The following is a 27,870-nucleotide window of genomic DNA, read 5'->3' on the forward strand; positions in this document are numbered from 1 at the left end:
GTCTCTACCTTCTCAGGCTGGAATTATAAAAGGGCCACCATAACTATGGAGCATTGGTTTCTGGGATCCAAACTGTACTCATCATAGTTGCATGGCAAGTGGTTTATCCACAGAACTCTCTCTCCAGACCATCAACAAATATTTCTAAACTTCTTCCTAAATGAGCATGATAGCACATGCCTATAAACTCAGTAAACAGGAGGCTGAGGCAGAAAGGTTACAAGTTATTTTTAACTCTATTCTTCAACATCTAATAGAAGCAAAAGAATATTTGTACTTTTTCTCAACAGAGACATCTTCTCTTTCGGTTCAACTTCAAACAGGAATGGATTCCCTTTTTGAAATAATTGGAGTAAAAACACAACAGTGATTTGAAAAGGCAAGGGGAGATAACACACAGCTGACAGCAGTGGGTTTTACAGCCTTGGGAGAGAAAAAGTAATGACCCAGGCTAACCTGGGCAACTCTCACTACTGCAGATGGGAGCTGAGGCCTCTAGAGTGGGAAGTTCTGAATTTTCTCTGTCTATGTGGAATCATCCAAGATTATAGACTTGGAAGAGGGCTTCAAAATACACCCCCAGTGCAGTCTCTGAATTTTAATGGTCTAGCTGACACTTCCATTAGAATGAGTCAATGTCATAGTCTCGATGCACTCTGCTCAGTCAGAACCACTTTTTTTCCATGAGGAAGGTTTCTCTAACATCAAGGCTAAATGGAACTGCCTGTCAACTACCCTTTAGGCCCTATCCAATCTGCACATATCACTGGCACTGTTTATAATTGTATAGTATCATTTTGTGCTTGTTTAATATCAAGGTCCCCCAGCAGAGGGTATGTCCCCCACAGCAGATCCCTGTCTCTTTTCTTCACTATGGGATGTATTACAGATCAAAGTTCTCGGCTGGTACACATGTATGTCTGATGCTTAGATGAGTGAATGAATGATTGCTGTGTTGTTGCGCACATGAGATACAGGAGTCACCCCTGAAGCAAACACTCTGGGTGGTATTAAATGTTAAAAAGGAGATGAGCATGATCTCACAGGCACCTATAATCTAAGCACTCAAGAGGCTGAGAGAGGAGGACGACAAGGTTGAGGCTTGTCTGGGCTTGTATGTAGAAAGATTCTGTCTTGGAAAAAAAAGATGTATAAAAGGAAATCCTCCATCCCCAAAAAATCCTTTAGCAATCTCAAGCCAGACTGAGTTTACAGTTCAAGTATAAAGAGTATGACTGATTTTATGTTCATTAGTGTGTTACTGGGATGAATACAGACAATGGCTTGATAACAAGAGCTGTCCTCAGAAATGATGCTTATTTCCAGTGTTTTAAACTACTTAACTTCAAACTCCTATCTAGCAACTTCAGCAGTCTGACCTTTGAAAAGGAAACTCATAATATTTGAGTTGTCTCCTTGTCTTCCCTATGCACTGAGTCTTGACACTAGTAACGGCTTTATTGGCAGCAGCTGCCATGTAACATCCTAATGGAATTCACCGAAAGTTCTAGAAGCAACCCATTAGCTTGGATACAGAAAAGAAAAAGCACAGGAAAAGGAGTGGAGTTCAAAATAAAGTGATGATTATTAATACCAACAATATTTTCTACTTAAAAAAAAGAAATCTTACATCCCAAGTATGACATGTCATTTTTTTTTGACAAGCTCTAACTGATTTTATATATATATATAAATATATATATCAGTATTTAAACCCACACCAATTTATAGCAATCTCTTATCCACTCAAGTGTTACTGTAAGATTGATTTTCTCCCCCTAATGGAAGTCATACAGAAACTACACAGAACTCTGCTGTCTACTAAGGCTGTGTATACCCATGGCATACACTCCCATCATGCACTGCTGCAGCAAATCTCCCGGGACCCTTTTGGTGTTATGGATCTACTCCATGGACAACAGTGAAGCATGCAAAACTACAAGTTAGTAGCTTTAAGTCAAAGATTCTTAACTTTCCAAACTTAGAATTAAAATTTCAAATACACCCAAGCAAAGGTGAAAGTCAGTAAAACACACTCTGGTGCACATCTGAGAGGTGAGTTCATTTTAAATGGCTGTGATTTGATACCTCCTTCATCCGATGGTCTTGTTACCTCACTGCAGCATGAAAAGCTAGGGTAGAGCTCGGAGATCTCTGACTTGTCATCTCCCAGACCTGTACCAAAAGTGCTGCTGGAGTGAGAGCGAGACAGGTGTCTTTGGTACTGACTCGCCTTTTCTACATCAGAGGGAGAATATTCAGATGCATGAATGAGTGGCTTAAACAACAGACAAAGCTTCACAAGAAAGCAAAAACAATCCTTGATTAAATAATAATCCCTAATCTCTGCTATTCTAAAGGTCTAGTCAACCAACCCCAGACTTAGCAGGAACAGCATCACATCCATACAGGACCTAAAAGACATTTCTTCTCATTTAAACTCTTGGGTCCAATTGTTTGTTTGTTTTCAGAGACAAAAGGGATAGGAGATGGACGATAGCAAACATTAGAAAAGAAAAAAGAAATCTTTAAAAGTGAACATCTGCTTTAAATACTTGCTTTCAAGTAGCCCTGGGTATCTGATACTTGTAATTTGTTTCTTTTGAGATGATGAAATTAGACAGTAATTTTCAGACTGTATTTGCTAAACATGGCTTAAAAGTCTAAATGTTTATTTATGCTGTACCTATACCAAATCATTCATTTTCCCCTTTTAATGACAGACACGTCAGCCAAGCTAGCAGTCAAACAAGCCTCCATGGGAACTACCCATTTTATATTGTATAAAAATTCAGAGATAAATGCTAAATATCTGAAGGTTTAATTGGAAAGCATGCATGATGCTGCAGATAAGCCTTGCTGTTGTTCTATGTATAATTTTGGAAACCTGACTCTAAAATACTATAATACTGTATTTCATGAAACAAATCTCCTTTTTTCTGTCTCAGGAGCTCTTTACAATCCAAATAACTAGATCTCCTGTCCCAGAAAGCCTATAGAATCATATTTACCAATGAAAGGCAAATATAAGTATGCTCTAGACACCATTTTAAATGCATCTAGGACAAACTAATATAGGATTTATTTCCAAGTTCCTTTGTAAGTTTTGCTTTCATAAATAACTAATGTCGTTTTAAAGTGACATAGCACATTTCTTGGGTTTTCTGAATTCTCAGCTTTCAATTTCCACTTCATGGGTGCCACAGTGAAATTCTGTAATTCATCATCATTAACTTTCATTACCAAACCCAGGGAGACAGACAGGAACTCAAACAATACCAGAGAGCATATGGAGACTTCTAGACTGAATATTGTCCTCCAGGGGGTCAATGTCGAAGATGGAGCCAGGATCTGTGCGCCACACTTTGAGGTCTTTCACCAAAAGGAAGAAACCAAGAGATCAAGAGGGAACTTTGAAAAGCCAGCATGGAAATCAGTCAAGCAAAGGCAGCATGTTACAAGTGGCCCAGTGCACTTCAGAGCCCAGAGAATCGGGGGAGGGGTCCCCACTTTCATATGTGGCTGCCAAAGAAAGTTTGTCATCAAATTTGATCAGCCTAGTTTCTTTGCTGCCCAGCACGGGAGCCTCCATGAAGCACCTATGACTCAGACCAAGGCAGGTTCACAGATGGCTGCCATATTCAGTCCTACAGCATCCCCAAAGCCCAGCGCTTCTGTGCTCCACCCAAGAACAGTCAACATCTGCTTGAAATTCCCACCTACGGACACCAGCGTATTCATGGGAAATGACAGAAATGGTTTTGTTTAAAACTCTTCTCTCCCTGTAACAGGAAAGAACTCTGGGAATGTAGACAGTAGCAGGTTCAGTTTTCATTCCAAGACTGGAATCTATGGGAACAAATAAAGCCATATAGGATGCATTCATCACCAATTCTGTAGAAAGGATTCCAACAAGGAACCATGAAAGATGGTGCGCGGAGGCAAGAGTAAACGTGGTTTCTGCCCTCAATGAACCATCAATTAGTTTACTTCTGTGGTCAGTTAGCACACTGTGGCCATAGTTTATTTCTGAAGTGTCCCCCCAAAAGGTCTATGTATTGAAGACCCCTTCACTAGTCTGTGACATTATTCAAAGTTGTAGAAACTTTAAGAGGTGATCACTGGTGAGAGAAAGTTAGGTAACTGGGGAGTTCCCTTTAAGAAGATCTTGGGAAAGCCCACCCAAGTCTCCATTCATTGCTTCCCTGCCCTGCCCTGCCCTGCCCTGCCCTGCCCTGCCCTGCCCTGCCCTGCACTGCCCTGCACTGCCCTGCACTGCACTGCACTGAACTGCACTGCCCTGCCACAGATCCAAAGCAATAGAGACAAGCGTCAATGGGCTAAAACCTCAAGCTGTCAGCCAAATCAACACATTCCTCTTTTAAGTTGATTTCTCAAGTATTTTGTCACCATGACAGATACCTGACTAACAAACATGGAGGGAGGGCAATGTGCCTTTCTTTTACTGTAGCTGCAGGCAAACTTCAAATTTAATAATTTCGGAATGTATCTGTTGTCACCATGGCTGGACCTAAGAGGGCTATGCAGTGATAAACTACTGGGAAATAAGTACCCAGTTATGGGAGAAATGAGGTGAGCTTAAAATAACATAATCAGTGAACTAAAGGCAAAGACTTTCTTATCACTTATACACTGTGGAGTATATGCCAAGCATATATGTTCTCTGCTATGACCTAACTCATTTAAGCATCATCTTTACTAAACTTCTGCTATTATCATTTCATAGGTAAGGAACCTGAGGCTCAGATGGATTGAGTAGCTCTGCCAAGTTCATCCAACTAGTAAGCAGCAGAGCCCCACAACACAAATAGGACCAGCACCAACTGTCTTGGTCCACATTGACTAGCAAATCTATGAACTTGTATGCATGATGTAGACCCTGGCTCACTGGGAAGTTTACTGTTGGTTAAATGTATTTCATTTTATGATTTCATAAGCAAGCCTTCATGGACACTTCATGGAAGAAAGAAACTGACTCCTTAGATTGCCCACTGAATAAATCATTTTTAGTTATAAATCTATATTAAAAAATAGTGATAACTGCTATTGAAAATACTAACTCTTAAGAGCCCTGTCTAGACAGTTTCATCGTTTTTAGCAATGATTTCACTGTCATTCCTAGTCCCTGGTCTTTGTAAGACCCCAGGGTGAGATGAATCACACCACTCTGTCTTAGGAGTTATTAGCACAAATCAATGAAACTCTCTACTTCTGCATTACTTTTACTAAAAACATCACAATTTGTCCATCCATCTTACTATGACCCCTCTAAGTAATCAACCTGGGGAAATGAGTAAAGCTATCAATAGTCTACAAATAGGTCTTGAGTGCTTCTGTAGAAAATACTCTGTTTCCCTTTGGTAATGATCCAAGGCACTCAGGTCTCTCATGTCAGCACTCTGGCTTTAGACTAAAATGTTACTCTGTCAAATGCACGCTTCTCCACCCAACCTACCTCTCCATGCCCTTTCACTGCTATGACTCTCAAGCAGAAGCTCTTCCCCTTGAAGAGGAAAGTAATCTAACAGTGAGCTTACTGAGGAGTATATACGATGGCTGCCAAAACCTCTCTGACTGTGAGGGCTTGGATTGTCCATTTGACAGAATCTAAAGCCTCCGTGGAGATAATGTCTGGGCACACTTGTAAGGAATTAGCTTGATTACATTAATTAAGGTGGGAAGACATATCGTAAATTCAGGTGGCACCATTCTATGAGTTGTGGCCCTGGAGTGTATGAAAGGGAGAAAGGGAGCTGAGCACAACTATTCACCACTCACAGCTTCCTAGCCACAGATGCAATGTGACTGGCTGCCACAAGCTGCTCCCACCATAACTTCGAGGATAGACTGTGCCCTCAAACTGTGAGCCAAAATAAATCCTTCCTTAAGTTGTGTGTGTGTGTGTGTGTGTGTGTGTGTGTGTGTGTGTGTGTGTGTGTGATCACAGCAATGGTAAAAGTAACTACACAGTGAGCAACAGAGCAAACATAAAAATTCAGAGGCTAAGTGCCTCACAGGAAACAAGACTCAGAGTTTTGATCTATACTGAGACATGATAATTTTCCTTTCCAGCCTGCTTATACTTCAGTCTGATTTCTGCTGATATCTCAAGCCACATTCCCTAGGATTTCCCTGAACTGAATGTAAGAAAAAGACACAATAAAGAGAGGGCCCCTCTCTAAGTAATTGGGCTTTCTGGTGGCCCTCATATATCCTAGTTCAGAAGCCCTATTCAAAAATACAAATGATTCACGTTCCAGAATACCATCAGATTCTCTGTTTAATGACAAGAGAGCATAAAGGAGAAATGACTATTCTGTTTCCCATGTACATGATGTCTAGAGTGGAACACTTTCACCAAGCAAGGACACAAGCTAAAGGAAGCAGAATGTTCAACCATTACAATCACTCCTCTCTGCGATGCTGCTGCTTAACAAGGTGATATTAAACAGAACTTTGAAGAATAAAAAGTACTGGCAATGCTATTTTCTGAATTCCCTGGATCAGCATGGTACCAAAGCGTTCTACCTGTGATCTAGTTGGAATTTATACCAAACCTGTGAGGTAAGTTGAATACAGAAGCTAGTTCTAGACCAGGCACAGTCTTTTGACCATTTATACTCATGAGAAGACCACACACTTACCAACGATGATCCCAGGTCTCCGATCCATCTCCACAACATGAGGCTGAACACCTTTATAGGCAGCATCGCTCACAACCTGGGTGTTCTTCCTCGCCCTCTCCATCACAGGGTCGTCCACAACGGGAGTGAAGCCTCTCCCCTTTGTCTTCTCGAAATCTTCATGATACTTGACCTGAAAAAGAAAAAGGATTATTAATTCAAACTGAAATTCCTGACTGTCTCACACAACTTTTACAGAATGAGAGATCACATAAAGTGCATCTGCGTTACTACATGTAATAAATATAACATAGTATGATATGTTTTGCCCATATCTTCCAAAAACAATGTCAGAAATGAAGCGCCAATAACTTCATATTTCTAGACACTAAAAATAGCATCTCCTTTAAATGATATGTAGACCTATATATTAGTAAGGTATAAAAGACAAGTGCTCTAAAACATTAGTTACTTCCTAAAACACACAATTTGACGACGAATTGATTTCCTTTCACCTGCAATATGCAATAATGATAAGTTATTTGAGCATAATTCTCCAAGATGACAATACTATTTAAAATTAGATTAATAGTGTTACATATTGTATAAAATTTTCATATATAATTATGAAAATTGTGCATATTATAAAACATATATTCTTTTCATGTTCTGAAATTCAAAAAGAGCAATAATTGTAACATTCTGAAATTACACTAGCTTAAACTAAACACTTTAAATGGGTAAACTTCATGGTTAAAAAAATGACATAAAATTGCTTTTGAAATACTCAAAAATATTCTTTATAATATGCAAATATGCCAAAATATGTCTTAAAATTAAGTAAAAAACAAAGTCTAAGTAGATGTCATTCACGAATGTATTTATAGTAATCAAGTTAGAAATAAAAACACACCAAAAATCATTGTGGGAAAATTATTTTATTAGAATAAATATTTTCATTACATTTCAGTGTAATTATAATGCCTTGCCCCAAGGGCTCATTCACATTCTCATGCTTTGTTAGTTGTCCAGATTAATGCGAACTAATGCCACTCAAACACAGGTCTTGCCATTCCTTAGTATGTTTTAGTCATGAAGACAATGATCTGTTGCCTCCTACCATGGAAACATGGTTTTGTGCTTCTTTAACATGTCTCAAAGCAGGTGTATCTAAGATCAGACATGGTCTACCTTTCATTTGTTTGTGGTCTTGTGTGTATTTTACCTGCAAAAGAAACAGCAGACATCCATATAACTGGAAAACTATAATCTAAAAACTGCATAACATTTTAAAGCTTTTCAAATGGGTGAGTCATGGGCAACCTACTCAAAATTACTTTCCAGGTATCTTTTCTTTCAGTGGATTACATTCTGTTCCAGAATAGTCACTTAAAATTACACTCTTGATGATTTCCTTTAAAAGTATTGTATGAAAGACTTAAGTCTGTCAGCAAGAAACAAATAGGTGCCTAACCGTCAGTAATAACCACCAGTGGAACCACTTAGCACATTTAAACAGGGCAAATAAAACATGAAATAGAGCCTGATCGTGGTTTCTGTTGCTAAGCAATTTTCTTTTCTCAGAGTACTGAGGGAAGCACATGAGACCTCTTCTGGTTTCCTTGATGTTTTCCCTCCCTAGAGAATGAGGAACAACCAGGAACAGATCTGTGTTCTCTTCTGAGCAGATACAGCTTAAAGACTATTGATGCTGAATATGCCCAATCTCTCTAGGCAGAAATGCTATGAGAGAATTGTCAATTATGAATCCCATATGTTGAGCCCCCAGACATGGAGAACCACCAGGTGTGCTGTGAACAGGGCTTGATACTCATATCGGTGGGTATTTCATGGATTCCTGCCATAGAGCCCTGGAGCCCTGGAATTTACTAAAGTGATGCATACTTACCATGGACCATTTTCCTGAAGAAATGCACTAAACTTGTTATCTTCTGAATTCTTATTTTGAATTACTTATTTTGAAATTTGTTTTTATAGAAGGCATTTAATAACTCATGTTCAGTGAAATACATAAGTAAAATGACAATTATTTTTAACTTATACATCAAAGACTTGGTCGATTTCAAAGATACTGGCTATAATAACATGAGTTATAGCTTAAATAAACTATAGATGTAACGATCAGTCACATCTGGGAATACTAATGAGGGACTGCACGATACTGTAGATGTATATAGTGAGAGCTTTTGGAATTCATCTGCAGTAGTATATGTGTTTATTGGAAATATATTTTATTCATAAGACAATAAACAATACAAGTAAATTGTAAAGGATACATCCTTTGTGATGGTTCAAAATGAATCAAAACCACTTGCCGAGCTAATATTTTCTTGATTCCTCTTCACTCTTTCCATTTCAGGAGTGACACTGAGAGCTGTAGCCCTTCCCAGTTGACCTTTATAATAAACCTACCATTTCATAGAAGGAAAATAGAAGATTGTGAATCAGTTCAACCAAAAAAGAATCACGTCATATTTAATTTTAAAGGGCTAGCCAAGGACTGGAACTCATTAAAACAAAGGCGAAAGGGAGGCGAGGGAGGAGGGGACTTAAAATGCTTTCATCTTCAAGCATCTATTTCATTTTGGCATAGCAGTGTACCTCTTCTCAATCACTGTGGATAGGCTCAAATATATCACCAGTAAGCCTGAAGTGAGCCTTTAATCACAGATGGGTCTGAGAAGAAATGCTTTGTGGATATTACAAGTCTTGTTTGAATAGAATGGTATTGCATAGCTGTGTTTTCTCAGAAATTAACTACAACAGAGCCTTGAAGGGATGTATTTTCCAGGTGACCATGGCAAACTATGTAAAGACATCATGCTTCCCTCTATTCCATTCCTCCTTTTTACTAACCACATGCCTTCTTTAGAATAATACAGTCACATCAAGTATGAGAGGAAAGAAATGAACCTACTCCTCCAAAAGATAGCTCTTAGGAAAAGAACCAAATGACAATCTACCTGTGACTCATAAATTGGTCAAATGGCTTTATGAGTTTGAGGCATAAAAGATTTCTTTGAAGATTAATAGATTTCTGAACTTCCTCTTCCAAGGAGCCCACTCTGTATGTTAATGACTTCCTAAAAGGATGCTCTCAGTGAACTGCGGGTGGATTATATAAACAGAGGGATCTAGAGTAGTCCACCAGTCTGAGTGAAAACACTGCCTTGGGTCAAGTGCCTATTAACTGGTCCATTTCACACAATATATCCAGTCAACCACACATACTTCACCGTTTTCCCCCAGAAACACAGTAATAATCAACATGAGTGAGAAAAAGGGTCAGGAGGGGCCTGACAAACAAGAACTCAGGCAGGTAGGAAACAGAGCAAAGTAGACTGCAGGACCAAGATGCCAGAAACTACCCCAGCCTTTGGATGGGAACCAGAGCAATCACCGGCATGAAAATAAGTTGAGACTATGCCACAAATTACAGGACAGTCAAGCTGTGAGGCACCCACCACCCTGACCCTGCCCTCTGAAGAAGCTGCTAGTCAAGGGAGACTATCAACTCAGATAGGAAATCTCTCTAATACAGTGGTTCTCAACCTTTCTAATGCTGTTACCCTTTAATACAGTTTGTCATGCCATAGTGACCCCCAAACATAAAATTATTTTGTTGGTACTTCATAGTTTTGCTATTGTTATGAATCATAATGTGAATATCTGATATGTGACCCCTGTGGGGATCACAACCCACAGGTTGAGAACCTCTGCTGTAATATGATTCCTTCATCTGCATATTGACACATTTGATATCATTAAATACAAATGATAAATACTGAGATGTTCACACATTGCTGATATTCTTCTGGTTTTCTTTCACTCTCTTCAACTCTGGTAGATCTGGAATGGAAGTTGCCTGTTTTAGCTCTTCTTTGTATTTGACCTATAGAGGATAGATAAGACTTTTAATAGGCAGTATAAAGGGCTCGAAGTGATGAGCACAGGGGCTGGGACTCAAATCCACTCTTGCTTTTACCACAGTGGCTTCCCGTTGACTGAACTCAACTGATGAAGTGTTGATTCTACTGCCTAAAAGGGGATCTTCAATAAGCAGCCTATCTCATGTCAAAGCTAACTACAGACTCTACAAAGAACAGAAATGGAAATAGGGAACACCCTTAGAAACCCCATCCAATGACTGAGGGATGCAGATCCACGGCTAGGCCCTGGGTGGAGCTCCGGGAGTTCAATTAGCAAGAAAAAGGAGGGTTTATATGAGCAAGAATTGTTGAGACCAAGGTTGAATAAAGCACAGGGACAAATAGCCAAACGAATGGAAACACATGAACTATGAACCAGTGGCTGAGGGGCCCCCAACTGGATCAGGCCCTCTGAATAGGTGAGACAGTTGACTGGCTTGATCTGTTTGGGAGGCATCCAGGCAGTGGTTCCTGGTCCTGTGCTCAGTGCATGAGTTGGCTGTTTGAAATCTGGGGCTTATGCAGGGATGCTTGGCTCAGCCTGGGAGGAGGGGACAGGACCTGCTTGGACTAAGTCTACCAGGTTGATCTCAATCCTCAGGGGAGGCTTTGCCCTGGAGGAGGTGGGAATGGGAGGTGGGCTGCGGGGAAGGGAAGGGCGGTGGGACAGGGGAGAACAAGGGAATCTGTGGCTGATATGTAGAACAAAATTATATTGTAAAATAAAATTAAATTAAATTAAAAAAAAAGAAAAAGAAAGATGCCATGACAATAAACCAGAATGAAGGCCCCGGGGCAGGCTGGGAAAGCACTTCAGTCTGCTTGTGGCCTCCAAGTTTCCACCATTAAAAGTCCCTGACTTCTTCCTCCACCTTCAGAGGTATTAAAGATAAACTATATTGACCTTGATTTTCCTCCTCCACCTGAAAGAACTTACTCTTACGTTTTTCAAGTCTTTCAAAATGCCAGTTTTGCAAGAAAGAGGTTATTTTCGCTATTGAGGAAAGTTCTCAAAAAGGGTTGATAAAAGGTAAAAGGTAACTACTTGTGGTTACTATAAAGAGAATTCTAAATTTCAGGAGACCTGAGTTCAAGTCTCAGCTCTGTCCTTACTTGCCATGGATCCTTGGCATGGTCTCTGACTCCTCAAAATTCAGTTTTCCACATCCACCAGTCAAAGAAATGAATAATGCTGAGCTCAGATGTTCACATATAATATTAAAAGAGGGGCTAGCACAGAGCAGAGGTCCCTCTCAATTGTTAAGTAGGACTACTTTATTAAAACGGATTATTAAATGGCTGGCTAATGTCTTCCATTTCATTTATAAGGTGCCTTGCCTTGGCAGTAACAATGTAGTGCCCATCAAGCCAATCTTCTCTTGCTTTATCTCTAATACTGTTTTCCCCTCCAATACATAAGCCTCTCTACTTCCCAGCTTCTTACTGAGGTGTAGCTTTAGAGATTTAGTAGTAAGCTAAAAGCTTGTGGATCCTTGTGACCCAGTGACCAGGACAAAGCCTGGGTCCTTCATGAAGACCTCTTGAGTAAGTAAGCATGATGCCAACTTCCTGACTCACATAAGAGTCATACTTCATGCCCTTTAATGTGTTAATGTGTGAAAGCTTGCCCAAAGGCACAGAGTGTGTTTTTAAAAAGAAAACTACATCATGTTAGATAAAATATAAAAGAAAGCAGAATGACTTGCCGCACTCAGCTGCTCCTGGTTCCTCTTCACCCTTTCTATTTCTGGAGTCATGGTTACTGGAGTGGCCTTATAGTTTTGCTCTTTATACTGGAGCTGGAGAACAAAGCATAAGACAGTTCAGAATCATGGGAAACAAATGTGTACCACTGAAACACATTAAAGGAAATGTCACATGAAACAGATTATTAATATTTTATCTTTTCCTCCATGATACCATTTTAAATTATTTTTAAAATTTTTCATAAAGTGTATTTTGATCATATGCTTCCCTTCTGCTAATGCAAATATTCCCCACCTCCCTACCTACCCAACTTCATGTTATTTTCCCTAAAAAAAGAAAAGAAAAGAAACAGACCAAAAAAAAAAAAGCAATAAAACTAAAAATACCAAAAGAAAATAAAACAAATGCACACAAAAAAATGAACAAACAAAAAACATGGAATCTGTCATGTTGGTCAGCTGCTTGTGGTCATGGAGTCTGGCCTACAGTGTGCTTGATATTCCATTAGACAAAGCTGACTTTCTCTTTCTCAGCAAGAATCAATTGGAAATAGCTTCTTGGGTAGTAGTAGGACTTTGTGTCCACTTCTTCCAGATGTCATCTTCTTGAGACCCTAGTCCCCAAAATTTTCCTTGTCAAATGTTCTAAATTATTCCTTTCATTGCTAATCTTTACACTATATAATTTATTGGTGACTTCCTGATTTTGATCTCATCAGTAATAAGGAATTGTCCCTTCTGTGAGTTCACCGATTCTTAACATTAAAGCAATGTTTACCAAATTACCATCTTTTAAAATGATTTAAAATCAGCAACATTTAATAATAAGTCATGTTAAATGTACAATAGACTCTTGCCATCACTGGAAGCATTGAGAACAAAGGTCACAAAAGTCCTATGCATGCACTTCAGTGATGTACTGCCTCTACTAACCTTCCTCTCAGGAACCTCAGTTTCCCTCCTTACCAAGTTCTAATGTTGGAAGGCCTGGCATTTGACCTAACACTACAGAAGATGCCCTGACCTACTGCATAGAGATCTTCTTTCTTAGCTGAGGGCAGAAAAGGGAGATGACTTCACTATCCACAGTCAACTATCCCAACAATTCCACAACATCTCACGAAATAAAGGCGCATCAGACATAGAGAAAGGGATGGCATATCTACTGAGAGTTTCTGACAGCTGAGGTAAAGCTGGAAGAGGAAAATCCTTTTGCAAGGAGCTCTACAGTGACAGTCAATGAATTTTCAGAGTTTAAATTCGGCCTTAGGGCATTCCACAGACCTTGCTATTGAAATGCAGGCTCTTATGAATGAATATAAAAATGAACAAAAAAAATTGAGAAGCCTGGAAAACAAATGGAAGTGGTTGGATTTCTTATGACGTACTCTCTCCCTAAGAAGTGACATTTCTTTGCACTGTTGCACCTAAGAGTTTGGGCAAGTTCTCAGGATGGGAATGATAGAGTTACAATGAGAAATGTTTCATGTAATCTTTATTGGTGGAAATATCATTCGTGATAGAGCTTGAACTAAAGATTTGTGGAGGTGCTTTGCTGATAGGGAGAAACTACAATTGCTAGTGAATGTAAACCCAGACATCAATTCAATGGGAGACGCTTGTCCTGATTCTCCTATTCATCAATTTGACATGTGCTTTAAAGGCAATATCTCTTTAATACTCTAATCTCTGCTTTATAAGAAAGGAAATTTTATAGGTGAAAATCTATGAAGAGTATATAATAAATGAAGTCCACAGCTGGAATCAAACCTATCAGTACTCTAGGGTCCATGTTCCTCTCCACCACTTCAGTGTTAACTAATCATCCTGGATTCTGCCACTGGCATGCATGACACACCATGTAAATTCTATGACATTTATGCCATTATACACTTATTTTTCAAGTGAAGTTAAGAGAGCATTGTGATGGACTATTAGCTGAAGAAGTGTTACATTTGTGTATACTATGGAACATTTGTTTAATGATGTAAAAGATGTGTTGCATTCTTTTATGCTATATTTGTTTAACTCTGTGAAGCTGTGTTAGTTTGCCTGTCTAAAACACCTGACTGGTCTCATAAAGAGCTGAATGGCTGATAGTTAGGCAGGAGAGGGCAGATAGGTGGGGCTGACATGCAGGGAAAATAAATAGAAGAGCAAGAGAGGAGATCAAGGAGTGAGAGGAAGAGAAAGAGAGGACACGAGGGGCCAGCCACCCAGCTACACAGCAAACGACAGAGTAAGAAGCAAAGAAAAGTATATAGAATAGAGAAAGATAAAAGCCCAGAAGCAAAAGTTAGATGGGATAATTTAAGAAATGCTGGCTAGAAATAAGCCAAGCTAAGGCCAAGCATTCATAAGAAAGAATAAGATTCCGTTTATTTATTTGGGAGCTGGGTGACAGGCCCCCAAAGAGTCAAAAGAATAAAAACAACCAACTACAGAGTATCGTTTCTATCATAAATAGAAGAAGACTAACAACACATTTTTGGAAGATGGAGAAGGAGGAGGAGGAGAAGTAGTAGTTGTTGAGTAAAACAACTTAATCACCAAATCAAAGACTGAGCAACACTCGGGCTGTTAACATATCCTTAAATGACCTATGAGCCACACTGTAGTGATTCTCCATACTACAGTCCTAGGCTTCATTGCGGCTCCCGTCCCACCATCACCTCCTGCCACCCTCCATCCCAAGTCCTCATCACTTCAGTCCCCTCCCCCGTGAATAGGCTTGGGTCCTGAAAATACTGGTTTTCCCTACCAAGAAGACCCTTCCTCACAAAAGCCACCTGAAATCATTCTTGAATCTCTAAGACAAGACTCCAGTGCTGTTCCTTCTCCAAGAATGTTCCTCTCCTCTCCCCCCTCCCCCCCCCATGACATTTCCAGAACACTTCGCAAGAAGTGTGATTGCTTATGGTTAAAAAAGATAATACTTGTCATATATTCAAAAACAATCAGTAACTAGTCAGCAAATACAAATCACTGTGACAGTACATAAGACAATACATAATAATAAAGTATGCCCTATTCCTCTTGAGACCTTGAGACTAACCATAGGCCCTGGTAGTCTTGTCTCACTTGCTGAATTCCCCTGAGAGCACAAACAGAGGAGATTTTCAGTAAAAAAAAAAAAAAAAAAAAAAAAAAAAAAATGCCCAAAAAGCACATAATGGAGGACACGAAGCAGTATGGAATGTTATCTCCACTTCCAAGGAATGACCCCACATAGTGGCATTCATTGTAGTGAGATTTCAACTGTGCAGGTGCTGTGCTCCCAATCATGTATGGTATTTCAATAACAGAGGGAAAAAAAACACTTAAGGAAATATGATCACATTGTTGATGTTCTTCTGGTTTTCTTTAGCTCTCTTTAGCTCCGGAGGATCTGAAATGGCTGCTGCATGTTTAATTCCTCCTTTGTATTTCACCTGAATAATTTATTTTAAAATATGGTTAATTTATTCTACCCGAAGCTTAAAATAGTGAAGAATTCTTCTATTGTCACTGCTGTATAATTGAATTTTTGTTCCAATATTATGTTCTTTTCAGTAAGAAACAGTTTCTTATATTTTCTCATGCTTTCCGGGTTCTTTATCCTGAAGTGCCAATAAATTCACATCTATCCATCACTATAGGTATCCTTTGGTTAATATAAATGAACATTGCTTATGACCAAAAGCTTTATAATTAAGCATATATACAAAATGTATTGGAAATTATCTTAACATTATGATTTATTATTTTCTAAGAAGCAGTTTTATTTATTAATGTGTTAATTAGAATTTAGCCTGAATTTAAAGGCAAAAATCAAATTGAATTAGCCTCAGAGTCTTGCAAATATTGAGGTCGGACTGAGAGCACACAGGTAGTGGACTAGAACAAGAAAAAAAGGGAATGTGGCTATTGTAAAAGAGAAAGGGAAGAGACTCCTATGTCTTCACATCCTCTGCCAGCTAGTGCCATCATCCTGGGGGCCTGGGAAATCTTTACACGTGGGGAGGAACTGGTTCAGCTGGGAGTTGCAGACTAGAATTATAGGCACCCTGGTTTTGATTTCCTTGTCAGGCAAGAAGAGGTAAACACTCCCCTGCCATGCAGTAGCCCACAGTCAAGTGTTTCCCACTGTGATGAACTGTAGTCCCTTAAACCATGAGCCAACATGGTCTTTCCTCCTTTAAGTGGCTTCTTGTCAGGTGTTTGGTTACACCATGGAAAGAAGTTACTAACACACCCTGCATCCTGACATTCATTCCATTCACGAATTTATTTATTCGTGATCTATTTAGAGGAAAATAAATTGGAAAAATGATCGTACATGAGGTAAGAAAACAAACTAGCAATGTCTTCCATTCCAGGTGGCATTTTATAACTAAAATTCACAGAACACTAGACTCTCAGCAAAGCAAACCTACCTATGTAAGAATGGGAAATGCACACTGAAATTTAGCAAATTTAGCAAAGATTTAAATCTACAACAAATAGGTTTTAGCAATCCCTCAGTAATGCTTAAAGCTGAAATCTAGGCTGGCATAGAACACTAGTCCCTCGAAGTCTCAGATATCTGTGATTTTAACATGAGTAAAGAGGCCAGTCTCAACTCAGACCCAAAATAGTTAAATGGAAAGTTCACTGAGACAGGTTTCCTCTAAATGAAATTCAAAAACAGATCTTAGCACAGAGAGCTAATAGCAAAAAGGCTTGTCCTCAGAGGTGGAAAATGTCGGGATGTTTAAAGGTTAGCCAATCACCTCCTGGTTTGACAGATCGGGCTAATCTTGAAAGGCCAAGTTTCCATTTGAATATTAAGTAGGGGGTCATGGCCCAACCTCAGAGACACAGAACTCCTCTGCATTTATTGTTTGCTAGAAAAGACTAGGGGAAAAAAGACAACATACTGTACTGTTTTGTGTGATTTTTATTAGGGTGAAAAGCCCAACACAATTAAAAATGAACATTTTTTTGTTTTTCAAGACTCAATAAAAATGACAGTCATTTCCCTGTAGGGGAATGACTAGACACCATACACACTATACAACATTTGTAGCTGATGACACTGCTGGGTGCATTTCAAACACTGTCATTGCAAAGTGAAGGAATGTAACACTTTACACATCCTTCCCAAACTAACTTCTCTGCCAGACTCAAGTGGCACCTGATTCAGATTTCCATTAAACAGACCAAATGTCATTCACTCTAATCCAGGCCTCAGCCTCCAGGTCCTCTCTCAAGATGCTGTCCTCAGGACAGGGCTTCCTTCATGGCACAAAGATTCGACTGCACAATTTTATAATTTTGCATTAAAGTACACATCACCTTGTCCCTCCTGGAATTCCTTTTCAAAAGAAACCACCACCTGGTCACATGCTCAGGACACCACCTAACTCTGAGTTAGCTCCAATATATGTCATGAAAACAGCTCTAGTTGCATGACTTAAAGGAATGTTCTGGAAGGTTGTGTCCCTGAGAGTAGAAGTAAAGAGATGGATCAGGGAACGAACGTTAAGGAAAGAATCATTTTCACACCCACGACAAGAAACTAAATCTATGAAATGCACACAAATAACCCCTCCTCCTGGAAGGACAGGAGTTATCTGTTGCTCATGCCAAGCAGTAAATGGGATTTCTCCTGTAGCATTAAACACTGATCCTGCACTTCCCCAGAATCAAAAGCACCATAGGGTAAGATCTCTTTATAATTTATACTCAACTGATGTGTTTTTCTTTGCTGAGGAAGTAGAGGGAAAATAAGGCCAGAAAATAGAAATATGGGCACAGATCTGTGTTTGGGAAAGGCTCAGAAATGTGATTGACACAGGACGAAATGAGTCAGTGCTACATTAAAAAACAAATCTGTACCACTTCAGCTACCAAATAAACATACTGAGCCCTTTGTTCATTTCATTGGGGTACAATTCCTTTGCTCCAAGAGTTGGGAAAATGTTCAAGGTATCCTTTCTCTGTAAAATTTAACACAGCTAAAATTCTGTTCCAAAAGATGAAACGTAATCCTAGATTTTATTAAAATGGCCCATGTCTTCTTTGCTCTGCTCTAAATGAAATGAAATGGAGCCTCAGAATGGAGGAGAGCAAGGCTGCAGTTTTCATTCTGGAAGTTATACCTTTGATGGCTGATGACATCACCTTTCAGGAAAGCGGAAGAATAAAAGATAAAAAGCAACCTACTGGGAAAAGAACTAAACACGAGCATGCAGCCCTTGTTTCTGGGAAAGGATAATTAGTGCTGTGGAGAACTTACTGAGCTGATATTGTGCTGGGTTTTCTTCACTCGTTCGATCTCTGGAGTGTTCCTTAGGGCTGTGCCAGCCCCCACACCTTCCTTGTAAGACACCTTCGTAGTGGGGAGAGGAGAATAAGAACTGTAAGGTTATTGGAATTCAAGTCCTAGATCTGCCTGTTACGAAGCAAGACTATTTCTCAGGTTTTACAGTAGTGTGAATACTGGTTTTATTTATGAATAGCAATATAACATGAATCAAGGAAATAGTCCATTGTGATAATAAATGCCGATTTTGGTTTCTGATCTCATAACCAGTTAATATTTGTTCTAATGAATGATGAGTACCTTGGCTGGGGGCAGGTTATTTGCCCTAAGAATATAAATTGGCAATCTATAGTTTCCTGCTTTAAACATAAACATATGGCAGGTCAGCCAAGGCTACACAGAGAAACCCTGTCTCCAAAGACCAATAGAGGAACAGAGAGAGAGAGAGAGAGAGAGAGAGAGAGAGAGAGAGAGAGAGAGAGAGAGAGATTTTATAGATATAGATCATATGGCATATGTGTATCTGAGAAAAATCAAAGCATGTGTTAGAGAAATTCACTCAGCAGTTAGCATTTAGCCCCAAACAAGGGAGGTTTCACAGCACTGCTAATCTTCCAAATACAAAAGTCCCTTATGGTCTCCTAAGAAAATATTCTATCACCAGTATCAGCCTCGACTCTTGTATTTTCCTCAACTTCTCCAACTTTGGTTTCTGATCTCATAACCTCTTGAATGTTATGGAGAGTTGAAAATCTCTCCACTCCTGACATTTACCCCTTCCAAACACAAAGCAAAACAAAACCAAAAGTTCTCCACAGAAAAACAGTGGCCCTTGAAAGTCACACGAGGACAGAAAGATCCCCATTACCAACACTGGCTAATCCAATGGGCACCAAGGAGACTGGAAGAGTGGTGTAAGATCTGAACTGAAAGAGATGAAAAGCAGGAATGTCCAGGGAGTCAGGAGCAGCCCCTGCTCCGACCCTTCCAGTGGGAATTTCCCATCTCTTGGCACAGCCTGGCCCTTCTTAGGGAGATCCCAGACTTACCAGACAGTCTGTCTGTCCTGAGAGTGAGAGTCGGCCAATTAATTAGAAAATGGAGAGTATTCCAGAGGTTCTCAAACTTAATGGCATTTGCCCTTTTGATTAGACATATACTTCAGTACTAAAAGACTGAGCCAAGTCTACATTATTGTATTTGACTGTATTTGATACTGTATTTGAAAATTCCATCACAAAATTCAAGTTTATACATTTATCTATTAGCAGAGGCCTACTTTCTTAACTGTACACAGGCAACTCCTGTTAATCAAAATAAAAGCAGGAAGTTTATGAATCGGTTTTAAACTAGGAAGTCTCTAGGTATGTTGTTTACACAGATTCAGTGAAAATCTGGAGGAAAGTCCCTTAATATGATTACTTTCATCTTCACAGTAAAATTAGTGTGGAAGATAACACTTTTACCAAGCTAAAAATCCAGTTAACACCTGTCTTTTGTGCCCAACACAAAATTTGGATTCGGAATTCCAAAAATTGGGATTTGTGAGAATAATTTTTTTTATTTTGAAGAAATAAATTCATCTGAGAAAAAAATCAGATAGTGAGAGTAAAGACATCGTTATAAAATATAACATTTTAGAAGTGGAGGGGGTGTTGTTGGGATATATCTCAGTAGTAGCACATTTACCTAACATGAACAAGGTCCTGGATATAATCCCCAGAACTACAAGGGTAAACAAGCAAACAATTAATTTTAACTGTAAAAGAAATACAGATTGGGTATCCCTGGGACTGGAGGCCCCGATGTTGAGAGCACTGGCTCCTCTTCCAGAGGTCCTGAGTTCAACTCCCAGCAACCACATGGTGGCTCACAGCCATCTATAATGGGACCTGGTGCCCTCTTCTGGCACACAGGCAGAACATTGTGTATACATAATGAATAAATAAATCTTTTTTTTTTTTAAGTAGGCATCCCTAACCAAAATATCTGAAATTTGAACTTCCTGAGAGCCAACAAGCGGAAAGCTGCTCCACACCTGGCTCCTGTGATGTGTTTCAGGCACAGCCCAAGTGCACTAAAAATAACACATGGAACTATCTCAGGCTATGCCTGGAAAGGGCGTATGAAGCACAAGTGACTTCCACATTTAGACCCACATCTTATCCCCAGTATAACCTGTTACACACGTGCAAAGTCAAAACGAAACCTGAAACTTGTCTAGCCCCAAACTCTTCGTCCAGCAGCTACTCACATTGCTAATGTTTTGTTGCGTCATCTTGATTCTCTGAATTTCGGGAGTGTCTGCCACAGTGGAATAGTTAGAAAGCATTCTCTCAGCTTCATCTTTATACTTTTTCTAAAAATATAAAATTATCATAAATTGAAATCTCCATTGGAGGGAGGAGGGGACATGGTACCACATCCAGCTTTATCCTACCACATGACTATAATTTACAACTGAAGATTCAAAGTAGCTGCTGCCACCACCACTAAGATGGAGGATGTGAGTACACCACCTGTCACAGCACCCCCACTGCTATGCAGGCTGTCATACTCACCCCAGACCATTCGGAAACCTCAGAGAGATGGACTTCTACATCTCTCCTAAACTTGGGACCTCCTCTTCTATGTACAAGCGAACTCAGTCTCTGCCCCAGCACCTCCAGCACTCCTGCGGTGGCCCCACTTTCTACATCTACCTTGTTACAAGCTTTGTTTATTGCCTTTGATGAAGGTCTGTGTGGCTAAGGAAAACGCTACGACTTTTGTAGTTAAAGTTATTAAACATCTCAAGTTCCTCCCCAGTAAATGAGCTACTGTACGCTCCTTTAATAAAACCTGGGTTTATCCTTCCTATGAGAACACATAATGTTATGATGTAATTGACATTGTTTCAATACCCAACACACATTCACGCATTCAGTCAATCCCACAAACAGATATCACTGTCAACTGGGGAAACTGAGGCACCAGCTAGTAAGCATGGGAAGTGAGACTCAACTCAGGCACTCTAGTTAGTATGGGTAACTAAATGGCACAGAGCCACTTGCTAAGCAACGTGTTGAAAGGCAGTTGTCACTGCATCCTTCTTCCTCACTGGCTCATGCGTCCATTTGCCTGTTTCATGGACTTGCCTAAGACTTGCACTCAATTCACGTGGATACAGCCAGTGTCTCCAAGTTCATTGCCTTCGTGCAGCATGAGTCACGAGGGACGGAACACCGTGACCTTAGGACTATTCCAACTGCTGCCCAGTCCCGGGTGACTGAGGAGCAGACAGGTGCTCCCCCATTTCTGCTCCACCATCGTGGCACCCCCACCTTGAACCAACCAATTTTGACACTTAGTGATTTGCTTTATCCAGAATTTGAGCAAAGGTGTCCAATTTGGGCCAAAACTATTTTCATCATAAATTCCATTAGTCAAATCTAACTCGTTGCTTCTAGAACAATTTCATGCTTTTCATTCTCCTTTATTACTACTGAGATGTACTTTTCAGGTAAATTTTACAGCAAAGATATGATTAAATAATGCATTTTTTTATCCAAATCAGGTTTTATAAGCAACTTGTTCTATGAATATTTTCTTTTGAGATGTTATCTTTCTCAGTATATGTCTTTCCTTTCCCATTATTACTCACTGGGTTCCTCTTCCCCCTTTCCAGTAGTTCCTTCCCCTACACATAGCCTCCTTTCAGTCCCCACCCCTGTGTGTGTGTGTGTGTGTGTGTGTGTGTGTGTGTGTGTGTGTGTGTGTGTGTGTGTGTTTAAATCCAGGTTCTTCATATGAGAGATGTAACATTCATTCTTCTAAGAATATTAATGCACTTATTCACTACCAGCTTTTTAAGTTTTTGAAGAATATGTGACATATATTTCGCAAATAAGTTTTACTAAGACAACTTAGTCTTCTCCTAATTTTTTAGCTAACACTAATTATCAGTACAATATAACTTTTACTACTTTGTTTTATTGAAGGTTATCTAAAATATTAGTCATTGTGAAATGGAAATACAAGATTTTTAGAATTACGTTTCTATCGTATGGACAAAGAATATTCAAGGCAATTACATAATAGAGTTAAAAATAAAAATAAGGGCAAAACATTCTTGGCTTCAAAGGAGGATCATGTGGGAATTTGGCACTTCATAATGGCTCCTAAATTAGTACTGTAGCCATTGTCCTTCTAGTTAGTAATGTTAGTTAAGTTTGGTAGGGAGGGTCTTAATAAAAATGCTCTAAGTTTGAAGGTAATGTCTCCAGGAAGGTGTCAATCAAAAAGGCTCAGGAAGCACACCGTGACGGGATTAGCATACATTACTGTAAACATCTTCATCCTCTACCAACCTGGCTGTAGATTTCAGATGCCCTCTTGGCTCGAAGCATATCTGGGATATCCATATTCATCTGCATTCCTTTACCCTTAATTTCATTCTCTAAGTCTTTCCTATATTGCTTCTAGAAGAATAGAAAATAATCTCAGCTCTTTGCTTAACTTTCCAGGACCATATTGCTACTTATGTGTTTTAACAGAAAAGTGACATTCACCCTCCTCCAGGACCTTCATTTGAGACTTTGTGTTCACACCTTCCTTACCTGGCTGGCCATCTCAGATGCCCTCTTAGCTCTCCGAACATCTAGAGTGTCTGCAGTGACCTGCATTCCTTTTCCTTTAATTTCTGTCTCCAGATCTCTTTTGTAATCTTTCTGTAGAAAATAAAATTCACAGTGCTCTGCAATCATTTCAAAATGGTGCTGAAAAACATGATGTCATTTTGACATCAAGACTGTATGTTCTGGGATTGGATTAGACCTATTCTTTTATTTCTATATACCAAGATAGAAGTATGATGTGCAGTAACATATTCATATATAACCAGGAGGCTTTGTCTACTAAGCTGAATTAAGTACAGAACTAGATTGGGAAAACTTATATTCCAATGATAAACTTGAAATTTTATTGGTGACTATATAATTCAGTTGATAACTATCAATAAAGTGATTATAAAAATGTTGCTATTCTCAATGGTTGCAACTTATTATACTTCCATTCTAAATCACTGGGTTTATGTAATATTGGCCCAAGTCTCTGGACCCTATGGAACTTAAATAAATCATTCTACCCCGTCCTTGGTTCTATGTGGTTAGTTAAGGGATGAATGCCCTTCCTTTACCATGAAGTATATCAGAAGAACCTTTCTTTTTCTTCCTGGATATGAATGACAATAGATTCACCCTGTCTGGGAACTGAGTCAGGAAGGGAAACTGAACCCTATCATCCTTAAGCAACGCAAAACCTTTCAAAATAACCAGACACATTCTGTAAAAGGTATCACTAGGCAACTTCATCATTGTTTGAACAAAAAACCTCCAAATCTGGAAGGCTTAAAACAGCATATAACAGCTTCATTCCAAGAGAGCAAACCCAAACACACAAGTGTCCTGAGAGCCTCTGACTAAGTCCACTTTGCTGATGTCTTATTGGCTATAGAGAGCCCACAAAAATGGTACAAGTTTGACTACTGGAGGATACTGGCCCAACAATATATCACATTGACACTATTTGTAAACTCCACTTTGGATATTAAAAATCAATAGCAAAATCCCAAACTTTAGTTGCAAAGGATTTGAGAGCCTGTCAATTTGGCAAGATGGAACATGAGTAACTAAGATTATGTACAAATGAGCCACAAAGAGTACAACAATAACAGCATCTCTGCCAGGCAGTGGTAGCGCACACCTTAAATCCCAGCACTCAGGAGGCAGAGCCAGGCAGATCTCTGAGTTCAAGGCCAGTCTGGGCTACTAAGTGAGTTTCAGAAAAGGTGCAAAGCTACACAGAGAAACCCTGTCTCGGAAAAAACAAAACAAAACAAACAAACAAACAAAAAAAAAAAAACAGCATCTCAACATCTCCAAAATTTCCTTGGGCCATGGGGAACACAGCTAACTCTCCTAAGACTATTTTCTCTTCAGTTGTCACTAACTAAATTCACACTGTTATCCTAACACATATAAAAAAAAAAAAAAAACAGAAAAATCTCAACTAGTATACAAAAATGAGTGATTAAAATCCCAATCTACTAAAAAAAAAAATTAAAAAAAAATTAAAAAAAAAAAAAGGCTTATATGTCTCAGGAGCCTGCTACTAGGCAGAAGGTGAAATTCATAGTTTCTACTTACTCCACAGTCCTTGCTCCAGAGGGATGCTTTCAGTTGGCTCCAACAGCCATTCTAATGATAATAATTTCATAAGCTCCTTTTTCTAGCCCTGAATCCCACACCCATTGTAATACATTCTAGTCTGCTAAATTGAACTAATACTGAATGCAGCCTCTAAATAAGAATAAGAAAAATTCATAAAAGTATGGCTGTTGTGATGAAAAGAAAATGCACATTAAGAGAGCAAGAACTGGTGAGGCGGTGGTGGCACAAGCCTTTAATCCCAGCACTCAGGAGGCAGAGCCAGGCGGATCTCTGTGAGTTCGAGGCCAGCCTGGTCTACAGAGCGGGATCCAGAACAGGCACCAAAACTATACAGAGAAACCCTGTCTCAAAAAAACGAGAGAGAGAGAGAGAGAGAGAGAGAGAGAGAGAGAGAGAGAGAGAGAGAGAGAGAGAGAGAGAGAGAGAAACTGAGACAGAATTTGGGCATAAATTCACTACAACTGTTGAAATCATGCTGTGCCCTACTCTAAGCCACTCCATATCATATAATACTGGTTTTTTGGGCTCTGCCTTGCCTTCACATTCCATAACTGTGGCCCCCTGGTGGACTCCAAAACACACCATCTATCAGACATCACTCCTCTAGCACACACTGATTAATGGCTCATTCCTGAGGCTAAAAAGGGAGCCAGCCTACGAGTTTATTAGGAAGAATTTAAATTGGAGGCACATGTGTGTGCTAAAATTATACCAGAGAAACTCAAGAATTTATGGGGCACACCACATTGAGCAAAAGTGTAATGCTCTCACCTGGCCTTCATAAATGATGGATAACTAACACTGTGGTGGAATGGCCCCAGAAAGCCTATAATTTCCTACCTGATGTGTGTCGATGATCGAAAATCAAGGATTCTCTGACCTGGCTCAGTCCCCCCACTGTTTGAAACAGCTACCCAACTGCTTACTCATCATCCTGTTCATACCTTCTCGATCTGTACCTGACCAGGTCTGTTCCATGAAGCCCATCTGTTCCCTGCTCCTGACCCATTTTCCACTTGGGATCCAGTTTTGTCTGGTTTCTGCAGCTTTGCTCTCAAATCTGGTTTCAACTCCACCAGCAGCTCCTTCTCCACACTGATCTGGTTCATTTTTTGTCTACACAGACATTTTTTAGCCCAATTCTAAAACCTCTTGAACTTTGAATTCTGCTTTTACTTATATTCATTCTGTAACCAAGTATATGTGTGTGTATGTATATATGGGTATATGCGTGTGTGTGTGTGTGTGTGTGTGTGTGTGTGTGTGTGAGTGTGTGTGTGTGTGTGTGAGATGTATAAGAGTTAACAGTAATTAAGACAGAACAGTAATTAATTAGAATAAAGAACTTTCATTTACTTTGTCCATGCTACCAAGGTGGGTGGGTTTTATTACAAATTAATGTCATTAAAACTGCTAAACCTTATGAATTTTGGTGTAATTCAATATATGCTGACATTGTAGAAAGATACAAGTATGTCTGTCTGTGTTTCTGACATAGCTCTTCCATGACAGCATCAGTTCTGAGAATGGATATGGTACCTTAGTCTGGGGCAGGAAAATGTAAATGGATTTACAATAGTGTCACAAGGTGTAATTGATGAGTGGAATCAAGGTGACATCTAAGGCTTGTCTGATACCATTTGAAGAGGCAGAAGAGATAAGAGGCAGGGGAGAAATTAAGAGTTCTTGGCATAACATGTTGAGATCTTACACACATGGACAACAGTAATTTCAGTGGCTTCATATCCACATCCACATTATGAAACACATAATTTTTCTAAAAGACTTAGGCAACTATATGAAGTAATGAAAAAGAATCCACAACAGTAAATGAAAACAAAAGAAAGGAAATTATACAGCATAACTACATTTAAAGTTTACTTAAGTCTCTGTATATACAAGATCATGTTTGTCTATATATCATACATACAGATCTGAAAGTCTACAACAAACTTCTGAAAATGACCAATTATGCTGTGAGAGTCATGGTAGCTCTCAGAGTAGCCCTAGTGAAGAGTCACTACCAAACCTTGAGATAAGCAAGTCACCCTCCATAATCTGCACCCCTGCTTTCTAAATTACTCTTATATAACTGCCTTATCCTAAAAACTGTCAAATTCAAGTGACTTGTTTGTACTCTCAGAATCACTGAGGAGATTCGGGAAGCATGGAACACAATCCCGGATATCTCCCTAGAAAATGTACATATGGTCTGACCCCTACAGTTTTGTTATGCTCACATCTTCATATGTATTGCATGAAGAGAAAGTGGCACTGAATGAATGCACATGGTCATTCAAGACATATCATCTCTTAATCCAAAAGCTGAATCTAGAAATCTCAAGTGCAGATATAAAATGAACAAAGGATGTCTTCTAAACACACAATCACATAGAAACAAATATTGAACTCACATTAAAGTCTCAACATGTGGTTTCTATGTTTACCTCAAAACATTGGAAACACAAATATGCTAAGCAGAATATGAACTATACTATAGAAAACGCACTACAAAAGTATTTATCATACCCTAGACTAACATGAAATGTGTTATAATGCAGGAATAAAATATGTCAGGGTGTGCGTCCCTGTGTGCATGTATCTGTGTGTATTCTATGAAAATTTCTCTTTTTAAGCTTCCTTTGATGTATTTAAAGTGTACAGGCAAAGTGGAAACTATACATTTTCAAACCAACATCATGATTTGACATGATTTCCATTCCAAACTGTCAAACCAGCCCACAAAGCTTTGAGAGATTCCATGCACTGCTCTAGCTGCTGATATGATCTGTTGAGTACAAAAATAGGAGTTTCGGAGTCTGTCTGACCCTCCCCACTCACCTCACTGGCTATCTTGGCAGCTTTCTTGGCACGTTGTATTTCAAGTGTATTGGTGTCAATTTGCATTCCCTTCCCTTTAATTTCTGACTCCAGGTCCTTTTTGTATTCTTTCTATAAAAGCAATGTTCAGCACAATTTAGTCACTCTGTAGACAACATATACTTGTAGTTAATGATTAAAAAAAAAAAAACTAAGCATTTTTAAAAGACCAAAAGAGCGCTGTGAGATGGCTCA

General features: G+C 39.3%; 1 protein-coding gene across 4 annotated transcripts in view; it reads right to left on the bottom strand.

Moving 5' to 3' along the window:
* The window catches only part of Nebl (nebulette), a 358,786-nt gene that overhangs the window by 26,524 nt on the left and 304,392 nt on the right, over positions 1-27,870 (bottom strand). The window contains exons 19-31 of one of the 4 annotated variants that reach the window (XM_028870484.2): positions 27,637-27,747; positions 23,185-23,295; positions 22,936-23,046; positions 20,841-20,945; positions 18,560-18,652; positions 15,639-15,731; positions 12,301-12,393; positions 10,465-10,557; positions 8,981-9,073; positions 7,765-7,869; positions 6,666-6,837; positions 3,280-3,372; positions 2,089-2,238 (exon numbers count right to left, since the gene is read on the bottom strand). In XM_028870484.2, the coding sequence (XP_028726317.1) occupies positions 2,089-2,238; positions 3,280-3,372; positions 6,666-6,837; positions 7,765-7,869; positions 8,981-9,073; positions 10,465-10,557; positions 12,301-12,393; positions 15,639-15,731; positions 18,560-18,652; positions 20,841-20,945; positions 22,936-23,046; positions 23,185-23,295; positions 27,637-27,747 (1,423 nt within the window). The remainder of the gene's footprint in view (positions 1-2,088; positions 2,239-3,279; positions 3,373-6,665; positions 6,838-7,764; positions 7,870-8,980; positions 9,074-10,464; positions 10,558-12,300; positions 12,394-15,638; positions 15,732-18,559; positions 18,653-20,840; positions 20,946-22,935; positions 23,047-23,184; positions 23,296-27,636; positions 27,748-27,870) is intronic. The other 3 variants (XM_028870482.2, XM_037205983.1, XM_028870483.2) reach the window with 3 other exon arrangements.

The sequence above is a fragment of the Peromyscus leucopus genome, chromosome 5 (genome assembly GCF_004664715.2).
Source record: "Peromyscus leucopus breed LL Stock chromosome 5, UCI_PerLeu_2.1, whole genome shotgun sequence".
Classification (NCBI taxonomy): Eukaryota; Metazoa; Chordata; class Mammalia; order Rodentia; family Cricetidae; genus Peromyscus; species Peromyscus leucopus.